Here is a 27,616-nt window from a genome sequence, read left to right as displayed (position 1 = left end):
GGTTTTGTCAAAAAGAAGGAATGAGCTCTGGGGTCATAGTGTGTGTGTTTGTCAGGTGCCTCGACTCGCGGCTCCGACGCCGCTCCCGCGGCGGCTCCTGGGAGTTGCAGGCCGTGAGAGCACGTCCGGCCATTCAGTGGATTGTGGGGCTTGTAGTCCGGGCACCCCGATAGTTCAGGTCAGCAGCCGGCGGCTGGACCCACCCACTGCCTACACTTCGGCAGCGCTTTGTGAGTGAGGTCAGCGGCTAGGAGCATGGGGGAGCGGCCGGGGCCGAGGGTCGCTGGGGAGGCTTAGGGTGCAGATCCCGAGCGTCCTTTCGCGGGAGGAGGAGAGCCATCGTGTCCGCTCGTGGAGTGGATCACGGAAGTGAGTCTTGGACTGGGCTGAGGCTGATCCGTGAGTTTTCGGGTGGAGGGCCGCGCCTCCGGCCCGAAGTCCCTGGTGGGCAGATGGGTTGGCCCAGGCTGATCTGCACCCCGATTTTCGTTCGTGGAGGCGGCGCGGTAACGGGACCCCAGTTCTTTCTCCACGTGGTATGTGGGGCGGACGCCGGAAGTCCCTAAGTGTTTTGCTGGGTTACTACACGCTGGGCTTGGAACAAGCCTCACGGATGGTGCGTGGGGGCCCTGGCTCGGTCCATAAATCCTGAATCTTTGCAGGGGAAGAAGGGACTCGAGGCTTGGGCAGGCTGGTGGTTGGGCGTCTCACACATGATCGTGAATATCGAGGTGTTTGGCAGAGTTTGGCTGGGCCAAATGGTGGGAAAGAGGTGCTGCTTAGGCCTAGCATCCTTGGGGGTTTGGCGGGTTAGATAGAGATGTACGGTGGAGGAAAGGGCTAAACAGGCACAGATGGTAGGATAAGGGGGCGTGTCTTGGACCTTCCGTTTTTGAGTCGTTTAGGCAGTTCTTGTCTCCAGCTCTGTTGCCCCAGAGTTTGTCATAATGAACACGAGTCGTGACTTGGTGCAAATATTTTGGGTTTGAGTAGGAACCGGGGTAGCTAGTTTGGTTTGCCTGATACTCTTTTGGGCTGTGGACTTTAGCAGGCTGCCCTCAGTGTAAGGAATTTTGGGGCGAGAAACAGAACCAAAGATCCAGTTGGCAAAATTTAGAAGCAGGCTTTATTGGGAGGCTTGCGGGCGGATTCAGCAACTCAGGGAATTGAGCCTTTGAAACCGCACTTTGGGAAATTTAGGCTGTGGTTTTTATACCCCTGCTGGCATACACCGCTGGCAAGGGTCCAAGCTGGGGAGGATCTGTGCACACAGGTGCTTCAGAAGGGAGAAGGTCTTTGACCTTATCTATATGCCAAGGATGGCTAGAGTGGAGTGTGCATATCTTCAGAAAACATTCTGGCTCGTGGAGGAGCTGGCTCCAGGAATTTGAAGGTTGAGCAGGGGAGGGGGATATCAGTGAGAGAGGGAGGTCAGTGAAAGGGAGGTCTATGAGAGGTGAATTCTGAGAGCCAAGCTGAAGGCACCGGATTCAAAATGGAGTCCCTTTTGCCAAGACCAGGCACTCAGGGTCAGGACCCTGGGGAGGGGAGGGAATAGACTGGGGGCCACTGAGGGCAGGCTTTTGCTAAAGTTCCTGGCTAGCTGACACCTGAGGAACTAATTCAGACATCTCTGATGGTGGCCAGGCCTTGAGGCGTTCACTTTTAAGGTTATGTTGTGGGGGGAATAAAACAAAACATTCCCAGAAGTAGAGAGCATAGTCAAAGGCGCCCTCATGATGCATCTCTCAGACCCCACATATAATCAGCTGTTGTCAATCCTCCTGTTTCATCCAATCCCCTGAACTCACGTGAAGACACTCTTTGATATCATACCCTTAAGAGCCAGGCTGACTGGTTAAGGTCATGGCCTTCCATGGTCAGTTCAGGTCCAGGATATGCCACTATCTAGCTGTGCTACCTGAAGCAAGCCACTTTTACCTTCCTGTGCCTTAGTTTCTTAATCTAGTTTTTGTTTTTAAAGCAAAACAAAAAACAAACCAGTTGCTGACAAATTGATTCTGACCAATGACAACCTTACATGTTTCGGAATAGAAATGCACTTTATAGGGATTTCAAGGCTGTGATAGTTTGGAATTAATTTGCCAGACCCTTCTTCTGTGATGCCTCTGGGTGGATTTGAACTGTTAACCTTTAAGCTAGTAGCTGTATGTGTTTGCCTGCCTGTGTGCCTTGCACATGTAGACACGCTGTACCTACAACTTCTAGGTGGCTATAAGATTGCTAGGAGTAAGACACATCTGCTGGTGTGTATAGGTTTGTGTGGCATGTAGGTATCTATGACTGAATTGGACACACGAGACACACACTGTTGACAAAATGAAAGCCATTATTATTTTATAGAAAGCAAACAGTAATCACTAACAACAAATTCCCAAAGGGGACATTCTTCCCTTTCTCTAGATTATTCGTATCTGTTTTATGTTGCTAGGCAGGTACAGTCTGCTAGAGATTAGCTGCTGTATCTGGCTACCACCAGGGCCATGCATCACTCCCTCTGTGACCCCAGCTGCAGCTGGAAGACCCCTGCACAGGCTCTCCCGAGCCTGTACCTTGGGGCCCTTCTAAGACTCTGCTACAGGTTTCTGCTACTGGTTTGGATCTGTTGTGCTTTCTTGCTGCCTTGATACCTGGCTCTCCACTGCCCTGGGATTGGGATGGGGTGGCATGTAATCCCTGCTCCGGGCACACACATGCCTTTCTTGACTACAGTGTCAAGCCTTCTACATGGAGGCATCCAGGTCTGTCCTGCCCTAGGAAGACTCTTGGACAGCATCCTTCAAGGAAACCCCCTGCACAGGCATAGTCAGGCTTTTGCCCTGCACAGGAATGTGGTCTACCTACCTCTTTTTACTCTGCCGGATGCTTCCTGCCCAAGGGTACTCAGTTCTTGCTCTGTGGGCTAGCAAATCCACTCCCACTAACTTTCACCATCTTGTGCCATCTTCAGTGTCTCAATCCATTCTTCTAGGTCCAGGAGGTTCTCAGCACAGGGACTCTGGGGCTTTGACCCAAAGGATCTATTCACTACAGACTCTTTGGAGGTAGTGAGCTTTCCCACCTTAGCCACTCCCACTCTCACTCCCACTGCTGTGGGACTAACCCTTACAAAAGTCAGCCCCTGTCAATGTCAAGGTATAGCCCTCCCACCAAGATCACAAACTGACCAGTCCCCTCATAGGACTGCTAGTCACTCACTTTTCACCACAAATGGACCAATCCCTTGCATTACTGTAGCTCAGCTAGTGATTTTGGGCCAGTTCCAAGACCATGGCTAGAAAGCTATAGACAAGTGATTTCATGATACTTAACTGCATCATTCAGTGGAGTTGGTGTCCATCTTTAATAAAGAGGGTTGAAAGGGCTGTGGCGAGGCTTGAGTGAGGCGGCATTCATACAGTGATGGCTAAGTGGTCTTTGGCATATTTAAAATGCTTAGCGAGTCGTTACTCTGATGGCCAGCAAGAAACGGTGAAGTCTTGAAGGGACAAAGAGAGTAGATTTCTACTTTAAAGCAAATCAAGGAGTTCTGCTGGAGCAGCAGGTGAAGCACTAGGTTGCTCCTCTGTAGGAGAAAGCTTTACAATCTAGGAAACCCTAAGGAACAGGTCTTCTCTGCCCTCCAGAGTGTCTGTGACTCTGAATCAACTCACGCTTCTTTTTATAGCACACCAGAAAAAGCGTTCTCACGCCTAACTCCAGCTCTGTCTCCTAGAATCTGTGAGTCTTTTTTCTGTTGTAAACTTTTCTTGTAAACCTTTGTTTTGTGGTTGTTGTCAAGAAAGGGAGACCCGTCTTTGCACTCGAGGGGGAACTTTGAGATTTCCAGGATGATGTCTGGAGGCCCGGAAACATTCTTTGGGATCACACCAGCCTTTTCTTTCCCAGGACAGCCTTCTCTAGTGCTTGTCCTCTTGGAACGGACTGTCTTTTGAGAGAGAGGAACCGCATAGCATATTTTCAGGTATGTACCACCTAAGTTTTGTGGGCTTTTGCTCCAATTGACAGGTGACCTGCTAGTCTTCTTCCTTGACTTCATTTGTCCTGTAACATCCCCTCCAGGCCTTTGCGCCTTAACTGATTCCCCAGGAAACAAGCTGCCTCCAAGGGCAAGGCTTCTTGGGAAATGATCCTCCAAGCCTGCAGTTCAAATTGACTCCATCTGTGGAAAGAGATGAGGGAGAAGCTGAATATCAGCTGCTAAAATCAGGCCAGGGGCTGACACATGGAATAGACCATCAATTGCTCATACAAGTAAGTTCAAGTTGAAGCTAATGAAAATTAAAGCAAGTCCATGAGAGCTAAAATGTGACCTTGAATATATCCTACCGAAATTTCAAGAACATTTCAAGAACAAATTTGACACATTAACGCTAATGACAAGAGAACTTGATGAGTTGTGGGATGATACCAAAGCATCATACATGAAGAAAGCAAAAGGTCATTAATAAGATCGGAGCGAAAGAAAAGATCCACATGGTTATGAGATGAGACTCTGAAACTTGATCTTAATCATAGAGTAGTTAAGGCAAATGGAATAAATGATGAAGTCGAGAAGCTGAAGAGAGCATTTCAAAGAGCAGCTTGAGAAGACAGACTGAAAGATTATAATGAAATGTGCAAGGACCTAGAATTAGAAAGCCAAAGAGGAAAAACACACCAACATGTCTTACACTGAAAGCACTCAAGAAAAAAATCTAAGCTTCAAGTTGCATGATTGAATGATTCGATTCTATGGGAAAAATATTAAACAATGTAGAAGGTGCCAAAAAAGCTGGAAAGAAAAAAAAAAAAGCTGGAAAGAGTACAGAGTCACTGTACCAAAAGGAACTAGTTGACATTCAGCCATTTCAAGAAGTAGCATGTAAGCAAGAACCATTGGTACTTAGGAAAGAAATTCAAGCTGCATTGAAAGCATTCGTCAAAAACAAAGCTCCAGGAAATGATGGAATTGAAATGTTTCAACAAGCAGATGAGGCACTGGAAACACTCACTGCTCTATGCCAAGATTTTTGGAAGATAGCTACTTGGTCTACTGGCTGGAAGAGATCCATATTTGTACATATTCCAAAGAAAGGTGACCCGACACAATGTAGATATTATTGAACGATATCATTAATAATACATGTAAGTAAAATTTTGCTAAAGAAAACCCAACAGTGGTTGCAGCAATACACTGACAGGGAGCTCCCACAGCTTCAAGCCAGATCAGAAGAGGACATGAAACAAATGATGTCATTCCTGATCTTGGCTGACAGCAGCAAATACCAGAAAGATGTTCACTTGTGTTTTATTGACTATGCCAAGGCCTTTGACAGTGGGAATCATACCAAAGTATGGATAGCCTCGAGAAGAATGGGAATCACAGAACCTGTACATGGATCAAGGAGTAGTTGTGTGAACAGAACAAGGGAATGCTGCATGATTTAAAATCAGGAAGGTGTGCCCCCGGGTTGCATCTGCTCACCATACTTACTCCATGTATGTGCTGAGCAAATAATCAGAGAAGCTGGATTGCGCGAAGAAGAATGCAACATCAGGATCAGCGGAAGGCTTATTAACCTGTGATATTAACAACCTATGACACAATCTTGCTTGCTGTGAGAAGGACATGAAGCACTGATGCAGATCAGGGATCGCAGCCTTCAGTGTGGATTACAAATCAATGTAAAGAAAACCCAAATCGTCACACCTGGACCAGTGGTTACCTTAATGATAGAGAAAAGATTGACGTTCTCAAGGACTGAGCTTCCTTGGAGCTACCATTAATGCTTATGGAGCAACAGTGAAGAAATCAAATGACCCATTGCATTGGGATCTGCTGCACAAGACCTCCTCAAAGTGTTGAAAAGCAAGGATGTTACCTCGAGGACTAAGGTGCGCTCACTCTAGTACTGGTCTTTTCAGGTGCCTCATTTGCATGTGAAAGTTGGACATTGAAGACTGAAGGCTGAAGAAGAATCAAGGTATTTGAATTCTGGTGCTAGCAAAGAATATTTAAAGTACCACATATTGCCAAAAGAACAAATAATCCTGTCTTCAAAGGACAGCCAGACACTTCTTAGAGGAAAGGATGGGCACTTTGTCTCATGTACTTTGGACATGTTATCAGGAGAGACCAGTCCCTTAAGAGGCACATCATGCTCGATAAAGTAGAGGGGCAGAGAAAGTGAGGGAGACCCTCGGCAAAGTGGACTGACACTGGCTGCAAAGATGGGCTCCACCATAAGAACAATCGTGAGGAGGGCCCACGGCAGGCAGTGTTCCTTTCTGTTGTACATCCGGTCTCTCTCTGAGCTCGAATTGATTTGACAACACCTAACAACCATATCGACAATGTCCAGTGTTCTTAGTTTTCGTATTTCCTGCTTTCTCAGTAGCATTTAATGCCATTGGCCTTGCTATCTCACTGTCTTCTATGACATACTTTTCCCCTTGGTCTCCAGGATCCTTAATTTTCTTCCTAACGTACAGTTTTTCTCCCTTTCCCCTACACTTTCTCCCTGTGGAGACCCAGTCCTACACTGCCCTCCGCTGAGCCCTTCCATTCTCAGGGCTTACTACTATCAAGATGACATCAGCCTAGCCCTTGGTTTTGAACTTGAGATTTATAATCTCTGGCAGCATGCTCAACAGTTCTCTTTAGGTGTTGAAAAGATGACTCATTCTTTCAAGTCCAGAACCAGTCTTCTGACCTTATCCCCAATGTGCACTACTCTCAGCATCCCCCAACTCAGTGTATGGCCAGTCCATCCTTCCAATTGTTCAGAATCAAGTTGTGACTTCATTTTGGCTCTTTTCTTGCCTTTCACATTCCACAAGGAAATCCAGAATTTGACCACCTTTTATCACTTCCACTATTTCCAACTTGGTTGAAACCACCATCATATTTCATCTGAATATTGATTCCAGAGGATTAAAAGATTTGACCTATAGTAGTCCAGCACAAACACTTTTTTGCCACCTGTGGACCTCATTTCTTCATTAGTCTATTTATAAATTGTGATGAATTCACCTAGTGGTGGGCAGATGAGAGCGCCAGAACCTGGCCCTAAATGTCCTAGCTCTCTGGTCCTTGCCTCCAGGGTCCTGGTAGACAGTTGCTGCTTGGGAATGCTCTGCAGCTCTCCTACTCCCTACGATGGGCTGGAGACGAGGCTTGCTTTTGGTGTTAGGGAGAGCATTTCTACTCAAGACTTATCTCCTGCTTTTCTTTTATATTCCCAGATCTGCCTTTGTTATTTCCCACGTCTCCAGGGAGTGCATCCACAAGATAAGGAAATGGCCACAGCACCTCTGGGAGCCAGGGATGAGGTGAGTATTCCAGGACATTCCATCCTAGGGCTTGTCCTAGAGGCTGGCTTGGTGGTAATCCGATGTCTCAAAGGGAATAACTTGTCTTACTCTCTCAGCAGCTCTCTAGTCCACCCATTCACAAGTAATTAACTATAACCAATAACGTTTAAAGATAGGATATTTTCATTGTAATTGCCCAGTAATGATGTAGTTAAGATCAGACATTACAGCAGAGACAATTGGTCTTCAGAAAAGACTTCTAGGAATCGAGCCTGGGTGGTTTCGGAAGGACTCCCCATGTTGGAAATTGGAGAGAAAGGAGAATGCCAATGAAGAGAAACGGGAGACATAATAAGAGGTGGATAGGCTGGACCAGTGGGTGAATTACCCTGGCTAAAGGTCTTGTGTAAGGTTGAGTGTTTATTAAAGGGGAAAATGCTTACAAGCTTTCTAATTCTAATACCCAGGACTTAGGTGGTCTGATACGTGTTTTACTCTTTGTGAAATTTTCAGCATTTAGTTTCCAAATATTTGATGATTTTCCAAAAAGAAATCTATTTTACTATCTATTTTTAATTTCATTTCATTGTTGTTATTGCACATATTTTGTATGCTTCTAATCCTTGTAAAAAAAATTTTGGTCCCGAACGTGAGGGTCTGTCTTGTTAAATGGTCCATATGTTCTTGATAAACTCACTGTCACCGAGTAGATTCCACCTTACAACGTATCCTACAGCATAGCGTTGAAGTGCCCCCGGGACCTCTGGGCCTGTGCATCCTGTTACAGCAGCGGCTCTCCACCTTCCCAATGCCGCCGCGGCCCGTTCCCACAGCTCCTCGTGGTGGGCACCCCCAACCATAACATTATTGCCGTTGATACTTCATCACTGTCATTTTGCAACTGTTAGGAATCGTCATGTAAATATCGGATACGCAAGATGTATTTGCATCATTACAAGTTGAACATAATTAAAGCGTAGTGATTCATATACAATTTTCAATTTAACTTTTATTTTAAGCCTGACGTCCCCATGGTAGCCACTGACTGCATCACTTCGAAAGGTCATCCAGTAACTGCTCAGAGGTTGTGCTAAGGCCCCAGGAGCCAGGAGGGCTGTCAGCCTCTGCTAATGGATCTGCTCGTTGTGGAAAGCACGTTCTAAGTTCATGTATTTTAAACCGGCCGTGGCCTTCACTCTTTTCCATCTCGTCTTCTGCACATACACACTGGCTCATATTCAGCCAAGGAAGTGCATATGTTTTGGAAACTCTCTGGTGTCTTCTGGAGACCTAGGAAAGCCGTAGAGGTTTGTTTTGGCTGTCTTGTTTCCTGGATCTCTTTGACGTTCCAGGCTAGTCTGCTATCTTTTGCTTCCTTAAATTGTGACGACAGTGCTCAAGCTAGTTGAGCTACTCGTCTCCCCCGTCCCTTGGCGCACTTTGCTGCTATTGAAGAGACCAGTGTGCACAGGTGTTTTGATTTTCACGATCCACTCCAAATTAAATCAGTCCCCTTTAGCATCTAAATCATGTTGTCAGGTGCCATTAACAACCCATAGTGATCTCATGCACGGTAAAACGACACGCTGCCTGGTCCTCACTGCTGTTCCGATGCTTGAGCCCCTCCTTCATTGCCGCCCTGTGTCAGTGTCTCTTTGAGGACCTTCTTCACATATATATATATACACACATACATATATATAAATAATTTAATTAGGGACTCATACAACTCTTTTTACAACCCGTACATACATCCTTTGTGTCCAGCACATTCGTACATATGTTGCCATCATCATTCTCAAAACACCTGCTTTCTACTTGAGCCCTTGGTATCAGCTCCTCATTTTCCCCTCCCTCCCTGTTCGCCCCTCCCCCTTGATAATTTAGAAATAATTATTATTTTCTCATATCTTACACCATCGGACATCTTCCTCGCCCAGTTCTCCGCTGAGGACCTTCTTCTTTATTACCGTCCCTCTGCTTTGCTCCACATGACGTCCTCTCGGGAATTCTCTCACCTGCAAACATGTCCGAGGTATGGAAGACTTAAGTCCTGTCACCCTTGCCTCTGAGGGGCACTCTGGCTGCACCTCTTCCAAGACAGCTAGGTTTGTCCTTTGTAGTAATCCAAGGGAACTTTCACTGTTCTGCTCCAGCCCCACATTTCAAAGGTGTGGATTCTTCTTTGATCTTTATTCGGTGTCCAACTTTCCCAGGCATATGAAGCAATCAGAACTACCATGGCTCAATCGTCAATTCAATACTCTAAAGAGGGCTTTCTCCCTTCCTCCCAACAGTTTTATTGATACATAATTCGCATTTCATACAATTGGACATTTCCACTGTTTGATCACATCACAGGGAGTTGTACAGTCACCATCACATCTGTCTTACACGCAACCCCTCAGGCCCCCTCCGGTCACCCCGTGTTCACACTGAGCCATGCAGTCACGCTGTCTTAGTGCTCCCTCCCTTCTAAAGCGGTGTGCGCAGCACATTACCCAATCCAATCTGTCATTTGACCTCCTAACTGCTGCTTCCTTGAACATGCATTATAGATCCAAGCAAGACAAGACCCTCGGCAGCTTCAATCTTTTCTCTTTTTCATGATGTTACCTATTGGTCCACTTGTGAGGATGTTGGTCTTCTTTCCATTGAGTTGTAATCCACACTGAAGGTTGCACTCTTTGACCTTCATCAGCAAGTGTTTCAAGTCCCCCTTGCTTTCAGTGAGCAAGGTTGTGTCTGAATGTTGCAGGTTGTTAATAAGCTGCATCCAATCCTGTTGCCACATTCTTCTTCATATCATCCATCGTTTCTGATGATTTGCTCAACATACAGATTGATTCAGTACAATGAGAGGATGCAACCGTGACCCACGCCTTTCCTGGTTTTAAAGCATACTGTATTCCCATGTTCTGCTATGTTCCCCAATTTATTTGGTTTTCTGCCCCATAATCTAGGATAAAGTGAAGCTAGCTGCTTCTGCAACCCTGTTCCATTGTCCTCTAGAGGGCAGTAGTGTCCACTTTGGGGTGGGGGTAGGGGGGGAGAAGAGTCAAAGCAAGTAATTCACTGAACTACACAGAGGAATATTTGTAATTATTTTGATGATGCACAACTCAAGTGATATGTCATCCTGTCTCAAAAGCATTTCATTCAGATTAGTAGAATTATGTTCCAAAAAACACTGTCTTCAAAAGTTTTTAATTTCAGGAGGGAGGGGCAAAAATGAGCTGATACCAGGGACTCTAGTGGAAAGCAAATGCTTTGAGAATGATGATGCCAGCAAATGTGAAAATGTGCTTGACACAATGTATGTATGTATGGATTGTGATAAACATTGTACAAGCCCCCAATAAAACGATTAAAAATAAATAAATACAATTTTTTTTATTTTACCAGTAAAACATTGTGAAAATGTATCTCCTCATTTGTTATGCCAATATGTATACTTGATTTTGCTTGTAGGCCTGTCAAGTGTACAATATTTACTATCTGACTCTTCACAAAAACAGTTTGCTCACTTTTGAGTTTAGATTACTAACATTAGGTTTTACCATTTAGAGAGCTAATACTATGAATTATATGAATTGATTTTGCATACTAAATAAACTTTGTAATTTTGGTCATAATATAATCTTTTTCATATGTTGTTAGATCCGCCCAAATTTAAAGAGCATTTAAACTTCCATATTCATGAGGGATATTAGGGACATTATATTAGGATATTATAGTTTCATTGTAATAATGTCTCCTTTGGGGTGACAGCTGAATAATGATCTCACACCATGTGTTTGGAAATATTGAATTTTAATTTCTTTAAGGTTGTTGTCAGGTGCCGTTGGGATGGTTCCAACTCAGCAGCCCACTGTGCAACGGGACAAAACCGGGCCTGGGCTGGGCGCCCCCACCACGGGGGTTTGGGAGCCCGTTGTTGCAGCCTCTAGGGCATTCTGCAGCTTGAGGGTCTCACTCTGTTCCACTCACCCCTGACTTTACCAAGTGTGAGGTCTCTGTCCAGGGACCAGCCCCTCCGATAACATTCCCAAAGAACATGAGACAACACTGATTGTACTTCCTCAAAGACAGCTTTGCTCATTCTTCCGGCAGTCGGTGTATATTTAATAGTTGTGTCTAGCACCATAATTGGAAGGCATCAAAAATTCGTATTTGGTCTTCCTTATTCATTGTCTACTTTTTGTATGCACATCAGGCAATTGGAAATATTGTTTGTGTCAGGCTCACCTGGCTTTACAGTGATGTCTTTCCTCTTTGACACTTTAGAGGGATCTTTTTCAGATTGGTCCAGTGTAATATGGCGTTTGGTTCCTTGACTCCTGCTTCTGTGAGCATGGATTGTGCATGTAAGTCAATGAAGTCCTTTCGATAGATAGAGTGAAATCTGTGAGAACCAGAACTTGATGGTTCTGGGCCTGCAAGTTTTCCACCTTTGAAAGGATACAGTCTTTTTTTTTTAATCACTAGCAGTAGAAAATATTTTCATTTTCCTTCTTTGACAGATTTCTGCTTTCTACAGGTTGCAACGTTGACATAGTTCATTCCATATGCCTATTCCTTCTTGGGTGAACTTCGGTAGTGTTTGTCTATCATGGAATTTGCTCATTTTATCTGAAGTTTGGATTTTTGGAGTCTACAGGAGTGTAATAGACTCTTTCCAGGGGCACTGGCAGCTCAGAGGTAGAATTCTCACCTTTTCTGTACAAGCAGTTCAGATCGATTGCTGGCAGTGCACCTTACGAGCAACCACCACCCGGCCTGTCTGAAGGCTTGTAGGTTGGTGTGATGCCAAACAGGCTGCAGCAAAGCTATCAGACCAAGGCGGACCAGGAGGAAAATCCTTGTGGCCACTTAGCACTGGCGATCTATTTCTGAAACCCGTGCTTCTGAACATTCCGTCTGCGATTGGTCAGGAGCAGCAGCTTTTGTTCTGTTGTGCATGGTGTCGCTGAGTTGGAGGCCAACAATAGGTCAACAATAATCTTCTTTTAGGGTTTTTAAGAAATAAAATAATGTATCTTAACATATATATTTGATAATATTTTGTTGTCGCTCCTTTTTTTACCTGACCACTCTAGTCAGGATTGTGTCAAACACATCATTCTTTTCACAGATAAAGTTTTTATTTTATTAATTTCAGTATTTACATTTTGTTTTCGATTTCATTATTAAAAAACAATCTTCTTTCCTGCTTAGTGTTTTAGTTTCTTGAAATTGATGTGTAAATTATTGAATTAAGAATTAACTTATTTTCTATTTTTTGCTGCTCTAACATACCCTACAGATTTTGTTATGTTGTGCTTCATTTTATTAACCTGAAGATATTTTCTTACATTTAAAATGTTTTTTTCTTTGACATGGGGGCTATTTAGAAATGTATTGTTCGTTTTGAATATTTAAGGACTTTTCAAGTATCTGTTACAGATTTTTCATTTATTTTTTATGAGACCCTCCTTTGTATGATAAATCATCCTTTTAGATTTGTTGAGACTCATTTCATGCCCCAGACGTTGCTCATCATGCTGGACGTTGTTTACACACTTTAAAGGAGCATGCATTCTGCTCCTGTTGGGTGTACAATGCTCTGTTAACGTCAGCTAGGTCAAGTGATTTCTTACTGTTGTTTAACTCTTCCATATCTTACTGATTTTTTTCTACTTATTAGTTGTTGACAGCTGAGTCTTGAACTTTAAAATTGAAGTTGTGGATCTGTCTGTTTTGCCTTCAAGTTCTCCCACTGCGGTGCATGCATTTTTGTTTGTGTTAACTGTTAGATGCATGCCCATGGAGCATTGTGATGGCCTCGTGATGACTGGGCTAGATATCATAGTAAAGTATTTCTCTACTGTTAATCCTTGACCAAAATCTACTTTGCCTCTTATTCTTATCACTATAGCTGTCTCAGCTCCTAACACTACTCCTCTTTTCTCCAAAGGTCATTTACAACGATCCTGGCTTTTATATTGTTTCTTTGCTACATTTTATAGTTTTATTGCCAAAGTAAGAATCTCCAAACTGTAGAATAAATTTTCTTCTTTTTTCCCTTTACTTGTTATATATGGACCCATACTTTCCAGTCTTCTAGACGATATTGTGTTTGTGAGAGTCATCCATGCGGTATGTATCTGCAGTTCATTTGTCTTCATTGCTGTGTGGTATTCCATTGTATAAATATGCAATTTTACTTTCTATTGTTAGGGTATTTCCAGGTTTTCCCTAATATGAATAATTCTGCTGTCAAAGTCTTGAATATGACTTTTGGTAGACAAATATTCCTATAGGATATATTTTAGTACTAGAATTACTGTTTTATGGGTATACATACCTTCAATACATATTTGAGGGAGTACCCCCCCAAAACTGGATTTTTTTCCAAAGCTATATATTTAATTTTTTTTTACAAAACTACCTTATCACCTTCAAATACTCTATTACACTTAAGACATTTGTCAAATCTGTGATTCCATTCTTGGAGACATTTTTGAAACTCATCTGTTTGGATGGCTGCCAGCACCTCCCTTGTTTTTTCTTCACTTCTTCTATGCCGTCAAATTGCTGTCCTTTCATGTCCCTCTTCATTTCAGGAAACAAAATGAAGTCACCTGGAATGAGGTCAGGTTCTGGGACAAGAGAGGCATGGCGATTTTTGCCAAAAACTGGTGCACTGAGATGGCTGTATGAGCAGGTACATTGTGATGCTGGCAAAACCAGTCCCTGTCTGCCACAAATCAGGCCTTTTTGGTCCCACACTGTTACACAGTCTGTTCATAACCTCTAAATAGAAAGCTTGATTAGCAGTCTGCCCTGGTGGAATGAGCTCCAAGTGCACTATCCTCCTCACATCGCATCCATTTTTGGGGGAGTACCCCTTTGTGCATATGTAGACCTTGAGCAGTTGTCTAGAATGGTCCTGTGAGTTTACGTTCTCACTGGAGGGTTTACTTTACTCCTTATCTTCAACAATGTTTGGTATTGTCAGCATGGAAAATGTTAGCCCTTTTGGTGAGCCCGTAGTGGTTTCTCATTGTGGATTTAAATAGCATTTTACTAGTGATTAACTAACTTGACATCCTTGGTGACATTCCTGTTATGTCTCTTGCCTGTTTTCCTATTAGGGTTTTTTTTCTCTCCAGTTTGCTTGTTTATTGTTTATCAAGTGGATGAATTCTTTAAGTATTTTGTTTTTGAGTCCTTTGTGAGTAAAGTAGGGAATTGGTAATTTAAAAAAAGCAGGGAATTGGCAATAAAAATTATGTGTGGTGGTGGTGGTGATTTTAGATAGAATGGCTAAGGGGTCATCTGTTCTGAGGTCATCTGTCGATGCGTGGCAGGTAATTGTCTAATTTGCTTTAGTCAACCCTCCTGTATCTGTGTGAGGTAACGGCTGTTATTATTCCCCGAGGCACTGAGAGGTTAAACAACGTGTCCAAAGTCGCATTGATTGGCCCTGTGCTTTCAGTCCGTGCTCTTCGTCATTCCGAGCTTCTGGCTCCGCCTCTAGGGGAAGGATTCGGACCTGTGTGGAAGCTGCGGGATTTGTGGTGGTTATGCGAACTCTTGGGCATGTCACATAACCTACGTAGATAGGGCTTGGATCTGTTACCTGTAATGTCAGTTTGTACACCAAGTGTTCTTTGAAAGTTTGCAAACTTGAGCAGTCTTATTTACTGTTATGTGTATATTTGTGGCACTGCAGTTCGGGCTGCAGCCTTTGCTTGTAAACGCCACACCAGCCAGCCGCAGGTATGGCAACAGTCAACGCACACATGTTACCGGCTAGATACGTAGGGGGCAATGACCTTCCGCACTTGGCATTACAGTCGTTAAAGCAGGGCCTGGAAACTTCAACTTCTCCCTGAACCACCTTTTGCATTCTCTCTCAGACCATGGGCAGGAGGACCCTGGATGAGCAGAGATGTGTTTTGTGTTACAGGCTTTTGTGGCATTCGGGGACGTGGCTGTGGATTTCACCCAATATGAGTGGCAGCTGTTGAGCCCTGCTCAGAGAAGCCTGTACAAGGATGTGATGCTGGAGAACTATATCAACCTGGTCTCACTAGGTAAGACGGGCCTCTCCTAAGACATCCAATATGGCTGCCGGACTCGCTGGGCTGTGTGAGGACCACCTGCTTGGCTAAGCTGCCTTTGGACTTAGGATATGAAGTCCGTGGACTGAAACTACTGTGGATATTTTGTTTGGTGCCTGATACTCTGGGTTTCCTGGTCCATTTCTCAAGGTTGAAGCTTTCTTTTTTGTCGCGGGATGCACATGTTAGTTTCTAGATGAGACTCACCCTCCTTTTCTCAGTCCTCTCCCTGCCAAGAGTTCAGTTTTCAGAAGGCCTTGCTGTTATCACTTGGCTTCCCTACCTGACTGAGTTGCTAAGAGACAATTTTCTTTTCTCATGAATAGGAATTCCTTTTTCCAAACCAAAGCTCATCACTCATCTGGAGCAAGGGGTGGAACCCTGGCGAGAGGACAGGCTATGTCCACCAGCCCTTTGTCCAGGTGAGTGGGAAACACGCAGCAAATGGGACACGTGGCAGCTCAGCAGGTTGGGGAGAAGGTTAGTGTTGACGTGTGCCAGCATGAAAGCTCTTCTTCAGGCTTTTTGGCTATTGCTTAGGCTGCCTGGCTCTGCCTACAATCTGGAACATTATCTTCAGCAAACAGAGGGGGCGCTCTAAGCATCCCTTGATTCCTTTCAGTTGGCGTACCTCTCCTACTATGTTTGGCTGCTCTTCGTTCGTAGGCTTTGTTTGTCAGCTTCATCTTCAGAACAGCACCTGCCCTACCTACCCTGTGTCTGCTCCCAACTCCTGCTACTTTGATTTCTTTTATTTTTTTATTTTTAAACATTTTATTAGGGGCTCATACAACTCTTATCACAATCCATGCATATACATACATCAATTGTATAAAGCATATCTGTACATTCTTTGCCCTAATCATTTTCTTTATTTTTTTACACTTTATTAGGGGCTCATACAACTCTTATCTCAATCCACATATATACATACATCAATTGTATAAAGCACATCCATACATTCTTTGCCCTACTCACTCTCAAAGCATTTGCTCTCCACTTAAGCCCTCTGCATCAGGTCCTCTTTTTTTCCCCCCTCCCTCTCCGCTGCCCCCTCCCTCATGAGCCCTTGATAATCCACAGATTGTTATTTTGTCATATCTTGCCCTATCCGGAGTCTCCCTTCTCCCCCTTCTCTGCCGTCCGTCTCCCAGGGAGGGTATTTCTTTTATTCTTAACCTTGTAAATCCGTATTTCTCTCTCTTCCTGTCCCTTGCACAGCAAACAGGTTGAAAAAGTATATAAAAGGATCCAACACTGATACATAGCTTTCTTGTTTTAAAATCATGAAGTATCTGTTCAAGACAATGATGCTTGAGATACTGCCTGGAAAATCAGATGTAGGGAAAGTCACGTAGAAGACATTTTCATTATTCTAGGTGAGAGACAACATGGGTTGGACCATAGGGTAGACATTGAGGTTGTAAGAAGTGGTCTAATCGAGGATGGGTCCTTTTATTCTATTAAGAAGGCCTTTTGGCTTGAAGTTAAACAAGCAGCCATCTGGCTCAGAAGTAACAAAGCCCACGTGGAAGAAGCACACCAGCCTGTGTGATCACGAGGTATCGATGGGATCAGATATAAAGCTTCAAAGAACAAAAAAATCATATCATTGTGAATGAGGGGGAGTGCGGAGTGGAGATCCAAAGCCCATCTTTAGGCAACTGGACATCCCCTTACAGAAGGGTTGAGGGGAGGAGACAAGCCAGTCAAGGTGCACTGTAGTAATGATGAAACACAACTTTCCTCTAGTTCTTTAAACTCACCCCCCCCACACACACACACATATCACGATCCCAAATCTACCTTACATATCCGGCTAGACCAAAGGATGTATACTGATACAGATAAGAACTGGAAACATATGGAATCTTGAAGAGATAAACCCCTCAGGACCAATAACGAGAGTAGTGATACCAGAAGGGTAAGGGGAAGGTAGGGTAGAATGGAGGAACCGATCACAAGGATCTACATATAACCCCCTCTCGGGAATGGACAACAGAAAAGTGGGTGAAGGGAGACATTGGACAGTGTAAGGCATGACAAAATAATACTAATTTATAAATTATCAAGGGTTCATGAGGGAGGAGGGAGCGGGGAGGGAGGGGAAAATGAGGAGCCGATATTAAGGGCTCCATTAGAAAGCAAATGTTTTGAGAATGATGATGGCAACAAAAGAACAAATGTGCTTGACACAATGGCTGTATGTATGGATTGTGATAACAGTTATAAGAGCCCCCAATAAAATGCTTTAAAAACAAAAAAGAAGGCCCTTTGATTTAATTTGATGTATTGAGATCAACTGATGTAAATCAAGTATGAAGCTTTTGTTTATAGGCCGTTATGGTAGAATGCTGGCATTTTATTTTTGGATTTGTGAATAGAGGAGTTTGAAAATTATTGTGGGGATTAGGCGCCTGAGTCCTGTACTTAATAAACAAAGCTGTGTCTCTCCTAACCACTGCTGAATTGGCACTTGGCTGGTAGCATACCCGTCCCCAGTAGCCTTCTAGAATACTGTGTGTGTGGAAATCTGCTCAGCGTGTATTGTCATCTTTCCGAAGCCTTTCCTCTAGAGCCTTCTGCATCGGGGAGACCTCCAGCTAAGGGGCTTCTAGGGAGGTCGGTCAGTCTTCCAATAGGAAACTTCACTGTAGTCATTTCCATGGCGTTCTTAGATGGTTGTCTTTTAGTTGAAAAAAAAAAGAGCTTTATCGGTTATCTATAGCTGTAATTTCCCACTCTAATTGCAGCGATTTACAGCTCTGAGGTGCCCTGTAGTTTACTTGAAAGTCTCCTAATCTAGAACATGTCCTTCCTTGGTGTGGATTTGCTACATTTGCGAACTACCTTGGGCAAAAGGAACCTTAGTGGTACGGTGGTTAAAGTGCGTGACAGCTAACCAAAAGATCAGCGGCTGGACCCACCAATGACTTCACAGGAGGGCGAGGTGGCAGTGTGCTTCTGTACAGACGACAGCCCTGAAAGAGCTGTGGGACAGCCCTGTTGTCCTTACAGATTTGATGGGAGGAGAATGGCTGTGGGTTTACATTTTTAAAAAATTTTAACGGATAGAATCGAATGAAACTGGTGCTATGAAGTGCTATGTCTGTAGCTTGGGGAGCAAAGCCTCACCCTACTGCAGGAAGCATGGCTCAGGCTCGCCTCTGTGGCTGCTCTCATGGAAACCTTTTTCTCCTCAACAGAACCAAAGCCTGAAACCCACCCGGGTGCTGACTACCCTCTGCCCTTCTCCACTCAGCCGTTCCTCAGCCATCGTCTTGTGACCGCCTCCTTCGCAGGTGCGGAAGGTCACCTCCATGCAAGGAGCCTCTGTCGGGAGGAGCAGAGCTGCTGGAACAGCAAAGCCAAAGGGCAAGAGAAAGGAGACTCGGCGTCTTCCGTGTGGAGCATGGGTGGAAGGGGACTTGTTAGGGCATTCCCCACTCCACTCCTGGGAGAGCTACTAAACTCTAGGGAAGGAAATGGAGCCGCCGAAATAGAGCCCAGGCTAGCCACAAGTGCGGAGCCGGAGGCAGCTGACAGAGTATTGCAGGGAGTAGAAGTTTCTGGATTTGGAGCAGCCAGTGGGGCAGAGGGTACAATGAGCCCCAATCCAAGCCGCCTTACTGCGACACCCTCAGGGGAGAAGTCTTTAGAGTGTGGGGAGCTTGGGCAAGGCTCCGCCAGTCAGTCACCCGTCACCGAGCACCAGACAGTGCCCTCGAGGGAGAAGCCCTTTGTGTGCAAGGAGTGTGGCCGAGGATTCAGTTGGAAGTCCAATCTCCACCGACACCAGCGGTCACACTCAGGAGAGAAGCGCTTTGTGTGCAATGAGTGTGGACGCCCTTTTACTGAAAAGTCAACCCTCATTGCTCATCAGAGGACGCACTCGGGGGAGAAGCCTTATGTGTGCAGGGAGTGTGGGCGGGGCTTTCGGCAACTGTCAATTCTCGTGAAACACAGCAGAATACACTCGAAGGACAAGTCATTTGTGTGCAGGGAGTGTGGGCAGGGCTTCCGATTGAAGTCCAATCTCCTGAGACACCAGAGGGGCCACTCGGGGGCACAGCGATTTGTGTGCCCCGACTGTGGGCGAGGCTTCAGCTGTAAGTCTGCCCTGGTCAGACACCAGAGGACACACTCAGGGGAGAAGCACTTTTTGTGCAAGGAGTGTGGGCAAGGCTTCAGCTATAAGGCAGCCCTCTTCAGACACCAGAGTCTCCACTCAGGGGAGGAGCTCGAGGGCTTTCTGTGTAGCGAATGTGGGAAAGGCTTCAGCTGTAAGTCCGCCCTGGTCAGACACCAGAGGACACACTCGGGAGAGAAGCCCTTTGCGTGCAAGAAGTGTGGCCGAAGTTTCAGCTTCAACTCCTACCTTATCCGACACCAAAGGATACACTCAGAGGAGAAGCCTTTTGTGTGCAGCGAGTGTGGGCGCGGCTTTACGGAAAAGCTAACCCTCATCGCCCACCAGAGGACGCACTCGGGGGAGAAGCCGTACGTGTGCCAGGAGTGTGGGCGGGGCTTCATCCAGATGTCCGTTCTGATCAGGCACCAGAAGATACACTCAACGAACAACCCGTTTGTGTGCGTGGAGTGTGGGCAGAACTTCCGACTGAAGTCCGATCTCGTCAGGCACCAGAGGATCCACTCCGGGGAGCAGCAGTTTCTGTGCGTGGAGTGTGGGCGCAGCTTTACCCGCAAGTCAGTCCTTATCTTGCACCAGAGGACGCACTCGGGGGAGAAGCCTTATGTGTGCAGGGACTGCGGGCGAGGCTTTAGCTGTAAGTCGGCTGCCATCAAGCACCAGAGGACGCACTCGGGGGAGAAGCCCTTTATGTGCAGGGAGTGTGGGCGCTGCTTCAGTGTGAAGTCCAACCTTGTCACACACCAGAGGACACACTCAGGGGAGAAGCCTTTTGTGTGCAACGAGTGTGGGCGCGGCTTTACAGAAAAGCTAACCCTCATCGTGCACCAGAGGACACACTCTGGGGAGAAGCCTTACGCGTGCCGCCAGTGCGGGCGATGCTTTAGGCAGCTCTCCATCCTCACAAGACACCAGAGGACACACTCAGGGGAGAAGCCCTTTGTGTGCAGGGAGTGCGGGCGCGGCTTCAGTGTGAAGTCCAATCTTGTCGCACACCAGAAGACGCATTCCGAGAAGCTTTTATGCTTTGGGAATGTTGGCGAGGCTTTAGTGGTAAGTCAACCTTTGTCAGGTGTGGAACACACTCAGGGGAGAGGTGGTTTTTGCTCAGGGAGTATGGCCGGGCCTTTAGTTGAAAGTCACCTCTCGGTGTACATGGGAGGGCAAACTTTGGCCACCCCTGCCCCATCCCAGCACAGAACCGTCTCCTGGCCCTTTATATGCCCTATGAATGTAAAGATGGAATGGGAAGCAATGGAAAAATGGGGCTTTCCCTAAGTCAAAGAGCATCAAATTGTGACCTAATTTCCCTAACCAGGCCCTCTCCCTGGTTCAATTGTGAATACACAAGGTTTTTTTGTTGTTGTTTTTTTACAAGCTGTAAACCTCTACCTCACTTGTTAGAGCAAAGGAGATCAGCACTGGGAAGGAGAACTCATACTCTCAGCCTTTGTTCCCACGAACTGGACTGAGAAAAGCCTAAGTCCACAGCTGCGTTTTCATATTCATTGTAGAATCGAAATCTTTGGACCGAGAGTTGTAGGTATTGGGAGACAGTTCGCCAGAGGCGCTGGTAAAGTTTCATTGGGACTCTTTCTGAGGCGGTTTGGAGATCAGGCTGCCTTGGAAGATATTTCCCTCCAGGGAGGAGGGATGGATTAAAAAAAAAAAAAATGTCTTCGGAGCAACGAGCAGGCGAGTTTGCTTGAAACCCTTTTAAAAAAGATTGAGATTTCCTCAGCTGAGGGGATCTCACCCATTTCTTGCATAGCTTCCTCCTTGGCCTACTGCTTGTCAGCCCCACTGCATGGGGCTTGGGTGGGGTGGGGGGGAATGGAACCAACATGAACAGGAAGTTTATCCTGTCTTGTTCCACAGGTAATAAAGTCCTTTGTCTATGACCCAGGATTCCTTTGTCATCTGCTAGTATCCATGAAACTATCAAGCTAGGGCAAAACCTCAGATTTCTCTCTTTTTCCCCTGCTATGGTTATTTTTTTAACAGCGTTATTGAGATCAAATTCTATACCAGTATACAACTCAATGACTTATAGTAGAGCCATAGGGCTCTATCCATCACCACAATCAACTTTCGAAGATTTTCATCACATGTAACCAGTAACTTGTGTCCCTTAGCTATTACCCTTATATCCCCCAGTCCAAGGAAACACTACTTTCTGTCACTATAGTTTCCTAATCCAGGCATTATATAAATGGCATTCTCTAATATAAGGTCCTTTGTGACTACCTTATTTAGCATAACATCCTCAAGAATCACGTTATAACGTGTCAGTACTTCATTTTGATGGCTAAATAAGATTCTGTTACATGGATAATACCTTTTATTAATCAGTGGTTAGACATTGGGATTTTAATATTATGAATAGGATGTCTAATTATGAATAATACTGCTATGAATATTCACATACAAGTTATTGTGTTCATTTCTCTCGATTATATCTTGAATAAAAAAAACCAACTCATTGCCAGCAGGTTGACTCCAACCCATACTGGTGACCCTGTAAGACAAGTAGAATTGCTCCTCAGAGTTTTGAGTACAATGAAGTGGGTGTCTCTGACCTCTAGCTTCCCTATTGTCACAACACCTGTTCTTCCCATGCCACTCCACATCTATGCTGGGGTCCACAATAAATTGTGATGGCCACACAGAACTCAAAATGCTGAAAATTAAGGGGGCTTATTAGGGAAGTCAGTCAGTTACCACTGACATTGTGAATCACAGCCCAAAGCATAACCACTGCACCAGGATTCCTATCATCTGCATATAGCAGGTTGTTAATAAGTTTTCTCCATTCCTGTTGCCAGTCTTCATCTAAACCAGCTTCTCTGATGATTTTCCCAGCATACAGATTAAATAAATTTCAGCTCACAAATGCCTAGGATAGCAATCTTTATGCAGCCCATTTCACTTTGATCTCCAATTTTCCTAGATTCATACTTCACATATTTCAAATTCTGATTATTAGTAGATGTTTACAGCTCTTGTCATGGTGAGTCACATCCCGTTAGTAAATTTTTTTAAAACCATACTCATCCACACCACTATGATTGACTCTACTTTGAGAAGGCAACTCTTCCTCCATCATTTGAGTGTGGTATGTATTGGGCTCATTTTCTGGCATTATATATGACAGTGTTCCACTACTATTCATAAAGCTTTTGGTGGTTAATTCCTCCAGAGTGGACAGCCTATTCCTGCTTTGTAGTGTATTCTTAGTTTGGGAGCTCTGCTGAAACCTGTTCACTTTGGGAGATTCTGCTGACATGTGAAATACCAATGACAGCTTCTGGCATCACCACAACATGCAAATCACAGTACAGCATGCAACACCACATGTTTGCATCACCACAACATGCAAATCATCACATTACATCAAAGTGAGACAAATGGAGTCTAAGAAGCACAATCATATGGAAAAAAGGAAGAAAATGTACAAAACCCAAGGGATCAAATAGGTAGTAAACACTTTATGAGATTTCCAGTAAAAGAAGGCAGAGAAAATGAAAGTACATTTGAAAAAATGATCGCTAAAAAATGTTCAAATTTGAGGAAAAATAACGAAGCTACACAAACAAGCGACATTAATTACGTTCGTAATAGTCAAAGACATATTTGAAAGCAAGAAAGATACAGTTGATCATGTACAGAGAATTCTCCAATAAGATTAACAGCTTATTTTTCATCAGAAACCATGGATCCTGGAAGAGAAAGTACTGAAAGAACAAAACAGCTGTTAGCTAGTAATTTAATATCCAGCAAAACTGTCCTGTAAAATAATGGCATATAAAGACAGAAATAACATAATTGCCCATTATTGTATGAATGCATAAACAAAAAATGGTACGTGCACACACAAAGAAATACTATGCAATGTTAAAGAAAACCGGAGACTCCGCCAAACCTGATACCATGTATGGGCCTGGAGGACATTATGCTGAGTGAAATATCTAATACCAATGGACAAACGTATGTGAGCACTATTGTAAAAAGTTGACAAAGGTTTATACACAGAAAGAAATATTCTCTGATGGTTACCAAGGATGAGAAGGGAAGAAAGAGTAAATCATCAACCAGAGCAGATGCATATCCTAGTGGGGGAAGCAAAAGGCAGTACACAATAAGGGGGAGAGCAATACAGCATGAACAATGGCAAGGGAAGTCATAAGGAGATGCACATGAATAAAAGACAACCCTGCAATAATGGTAATCACGAACTATGAGTAGATACCTAGATAGATATGCCAGCTGAACATGCCAAATGTGAATGGAAGTATATATATTCATAACCTACATATACTCAGAGTATACTCTCAAGTAAATGTAGACTAGGCAGAGGATATTTCTACATATGTATTTGTTGAGCTATAAGCATAGTAGAGGATATTGTTGAGTACACAGGCAGGAAACTTTTGAACATTTCTTGAACATCTTATGGAAATGGGTCACTAGCCTTGGGAATGTAAGGCCACAATCTTGGGGGACATCTAAGTCAATTGGTATAACAATCCACACAGACAGTGTTTCATCCCACTATTGTGAGTAGTGATTGAGTTCTTAAAAGCTTGTGTGTGGCTAAGAGGCCACTATAGGTCTCTCCACATTTGAGGCAAAGAAGAGTGAAGAAAATCAAGGAGTCTGAGAAACAATTAATAGACCACATGAATCACAGCCTCTATTAGTTTGAAATCTGAAGGACTTAATGGTGCCTGGATAGCACTACCAGCCACTCTGATCAGGATCACAATAGAAGATCAGGATCACAATAGACAGAGAAGGAGAAAAAAATACATAGAACAAAATTCAAACTAAAAAAAATCAGACTTACTGGTCTGACAGAGATTAATGGAATCTCAGAGACTGTGGCTCTACAGACATCCATTAAATTTTAAACTAAATGCACCCCTGGGGATCAATGTTCAGCCAAACAATAATCCAAACAATAATTATTCATAGTAAATGAATAATAACAAGAAGGAATAATATACTTCTCATAATTTGCATTCATTCTTCTACGGTCTTCCTTATTCAATGTCCAAATTTCACATGCATACTATGCAATGGAAGATATAGCTTGGGTCACAACTTAGTTTTCCAAACTAACACCTTTGCTCCTCAATCCTCTAAGGAGGTCCTTGTGCAGCAGATTTACCCAATGAAATCTGTCTTTTGTTCTCTTGACACCTGCTCCAATGAACATTGCTTGTAGATCCAAGTAGGACAAAATCCTTTACAACTTCAATCTTTTCTCCATTTTTCATGATGTTTCCTATTGGTCCAGTTGTGAAGATTTTGGCCTTTACAATGAGCTGAAATCCCTACTGAAGGCTACAATCCTTGATCTTCAACAGCAAGGGCTTCAATTCAGCCAGGGCTTCAATTCCTCCTCACTTTCAGCAAGGAATAGTGTGTCTCTGCACACCACCGGTTGTTAACAAGCCTTCCCCTAATCCTGATGCCACACCCTTCATATTATCCAATTTCTCTGATGATTTGCTTAACATATCGATTGAACAATTATGGTGGGAGGATACAACCCTGATGGGCATCTTTCCTGATTTTAAAGCAAGCATTATCCCCTTGTTGTGTGCACATAACTGCCTCTTCATCCACGTACAGATTTCACATAAGCACAATGGAGGGTTCTGGAATTCCATTCTTCTCGAAGTTATCCACAGTTTATTATGATCCACACAGTCGAGTGCCTTTGCGTAGTCAATGAAAGACAAGTAAACATCTCTCCGGTATTTCTGCTTTGAGCCAAGATCCACCTGACTTCAGCAATGATATCTCCCATTCCACATCCTCTTTTGAATCCGGCCTGACCTTCTGGCAGTTCCCTATTAATGAGAATTAGACAGTAACTGAAAAGACTGTATGAAGAAATAAGATATCTTGTAGCTGATGTACAAATATAAAACCAAAGTTCCTGTACTTTTGGCTGTAACTAACACTTTTGGTATCTTTTACATATTCAATTTATTTTAAGTTGGTTTGTGGCACTCCTTTGTATCTTTTACATCATGTAAAAGATAAATGCATAGATATAATTAAATTTATGATCTTGCACAATGTATAAAGTTATACATTATGACAACAACTTCTATAGTGAAAGAGCTATACAGAAGCATAGTTTTTGTATGCTTTTGAAGTTGTTCATTCAGTTTCAACTAGATTGTTATACACTAATAAATTTAGGAGTTGAAATATTATTCCCATGATAACCCCAAAGAAAGTAGTTTTAAATACATACAAAAAATGAGAATCAATGTTGTTGGGTTTTCTTTATTTTGTTTCCTGTTTGTGTTTTGTATGAGTTTCTGTATATGAAATCCAGGAGAGGTAAATCTGTAGAGACCGTAACTGGATTAATAATTACCTTGGGGCAAGGGAGGTTGGGGGAAATGGGGAGCAAACAACAACAACGAGTATGTGAAGAAATAAATGTTCAAAGTTGTTTGTGGTGATGAATGCACAAACTTTGTTAAATATAATAAACTATTGGGCTGTATGACATATTGACTATATCTCAATAAAACTATTTTACACAGAAGAGCGTAGAGCATGTTATTTGGGCCTTGAGATTCCTGTGCATTGAACCTCCTTGATCCAGGTACAGAAAGCCCTCACAGCTGAAATGGATTGTGGTGATGATGCAAAAGTTTTAATATTAAAACTTTTGAATGATTAAATTGTATGATATGATTAAATTTAATCATATAAATAATTAAATTGTGTGATATATGAAGAATATTTCAATAAAACTATTTTTAAAAGAAGTGATATTAGAACAAATACTTTTATAATGTCTGACCCCCTCCCCCCCCCTTGTAAACAATTTAGCCCTTGGTTCTGGTTTCTAGGAACATTACCACACCTGAAACCAATAAACAGAGATTGATCAGACTAAGTGATACCAGCTGGGGACAAGGCAGATGAAGTCTCTCAAGTCTTAATATAATTTACTATGGCAATGTGGTGAGGCCTTTATTAAAAGTCGTTTAATATGGAGACTTAGTGGAACTTCCTGGGTGGTGAGAGCAAACATTTGTTTTGGGAGGACAAGTGTGTCCCAAAGGATATGGACGCTCTGGGATGACTTCTTTTGGATCCAAACCCATTTTTCTGCATCATTTTCTTCTCTGCTAGACTACAACCCTTCTCATGGAGTTTTGTAATCATTGCAATGGCTTATTGGACCTAAGAAACCGAGAAAGGGCCAGTACCCACTGACCTAGCCCCAGATGAATAAGAATAACAGAGAAAGGGATGCACTGGAAAAACCATATCATTGTCTGCTCACCCTCTGATAGAATCGCTGAGGACATAAGCAAGTGTGGTGAAGAAAGCTGATGTTGCCCAGCTATCAAAAGATATAGCGTCTGGGGTCTTAAAGGCTTTAGGGTAAACAAGCGGCCATCTAGTACAGAAGCATCAAACCCACATGGAAGAAGCACACCAGCCTGTGTGGTCACGAGGTGTCAAAGGGATCAGGTATCAAGGATCAAGGAACAAAAATCACATCATTGTGAACGAGATGGTGTACAGAGTGGGGACCCAAAGGCCATTTGTGGGCAACTGGACATCCTCTCACAGAAGGGTCTTGAGGAGGGAATGAGCCAGTCAGGGTGCAGTGTAGCAACAATGAAACATATAACTTTCCTCTAGTTCTTAAATGCTTCCTCCCCTCAACTATCATGATCCCAATTCTACCTTACAAATCCAGCTGGACCGGAGGATGTACATTGGTACAGATGGGAACTGGAAACGGAATACAGGACAGATGAACCCTTCAGGTCCATTGGTGAGGGGGGTGATACCAGGAGGGTGGAGGGAAGGTGGGGTAGAAAGGGGGAACTGAGTATAAGGATCTGCATATAACCTCCTCTCTGGAGGTCGGTCAACAGAAAAGTGGGTGAAGGGAGATGCTGGACAGTGTAAGAAATGACAAATAACAATGACTTGTAAATTATCAAGGGTTTGTGAAGGAGGAGGGAAAGAGGAGGGAGGGGGAAAATGAGGA

The 27,616-nt window shown here is 43.8% G+C and overlaps 1 protein-coding gene across 1 annotated transcript; it reads left to right on the top strand.

Moving 5' to 3' along the window:
- The first annotated feature begins 238 nt into the window (after positions 1-238).
- Positions 239-26,098, top strand: LOC142439596 (uncharacterized). The gene is made up of 6 exons (XM_075542089.1): positions 239-369; positions 3,910-3,985; positions 7,249-7,335; positions 15,272-15,398; positions 15,752-15,847; positions 18,632-26,098. Exons 3-6 carry the CDS (start codon positions 7,303-7,305, stop codon positions 20,851-20,853), a joined length of 2,478 nt encoding a protein of 825 aa, XP_075398204.1. The 5' UTR covers positions 239-369; positions 3,910-3,985; positions 7,249-7,302; the 3' UTR covers positions 20,854-26,098.
- Positions 26,099-27,616: the final 1,518 nt, after the last annotated feature.

This window comes from Tenrec ecaudatus, chromosome 2, assembly GCF_050624435.1.
Source record: "Tenrec ecaudatus isolate mTenEca1 chromosome 2, mTenEca1.hap1, whole genome shotgun sequence".
Taxonomy (NCBI): domain Eukaryota; kingdom Metazoa; phylum Chordata; class Mammalia; order Afrosoricida; family Tenrecidae; genus Tenrec; species Tenrec ecaudatus.
Note: the sequence above shows the minus strand (reverse complement) of the source record. Positions and strands in the feature narration are given on the sequence as shown.

Excerpts from the sequence above, each read along its gene's own strand:
- LOC142439596 (XM_075542089.1), top strand. The coding sequence starts at position 7,303 with ATGGCCACAGCACCTCTGGGAGCCAGGGATGAG. Across the intron at positions 15,399-15,751 it reads TATCAACCTGGTCTCACTAG|GAATTCCTTTTTCCAAACCA; the intron begins GTAAGACGGGCC and ends TCTCATGAATAG. Across the intron at positions 15,848-18,631 it reads TCCACCAGCCCTTTGTCCAG|AACCAAAGCCTGAAACCCAC; the intron begins GTGAGTGGGAAA and ends TCTCCTCAACAG.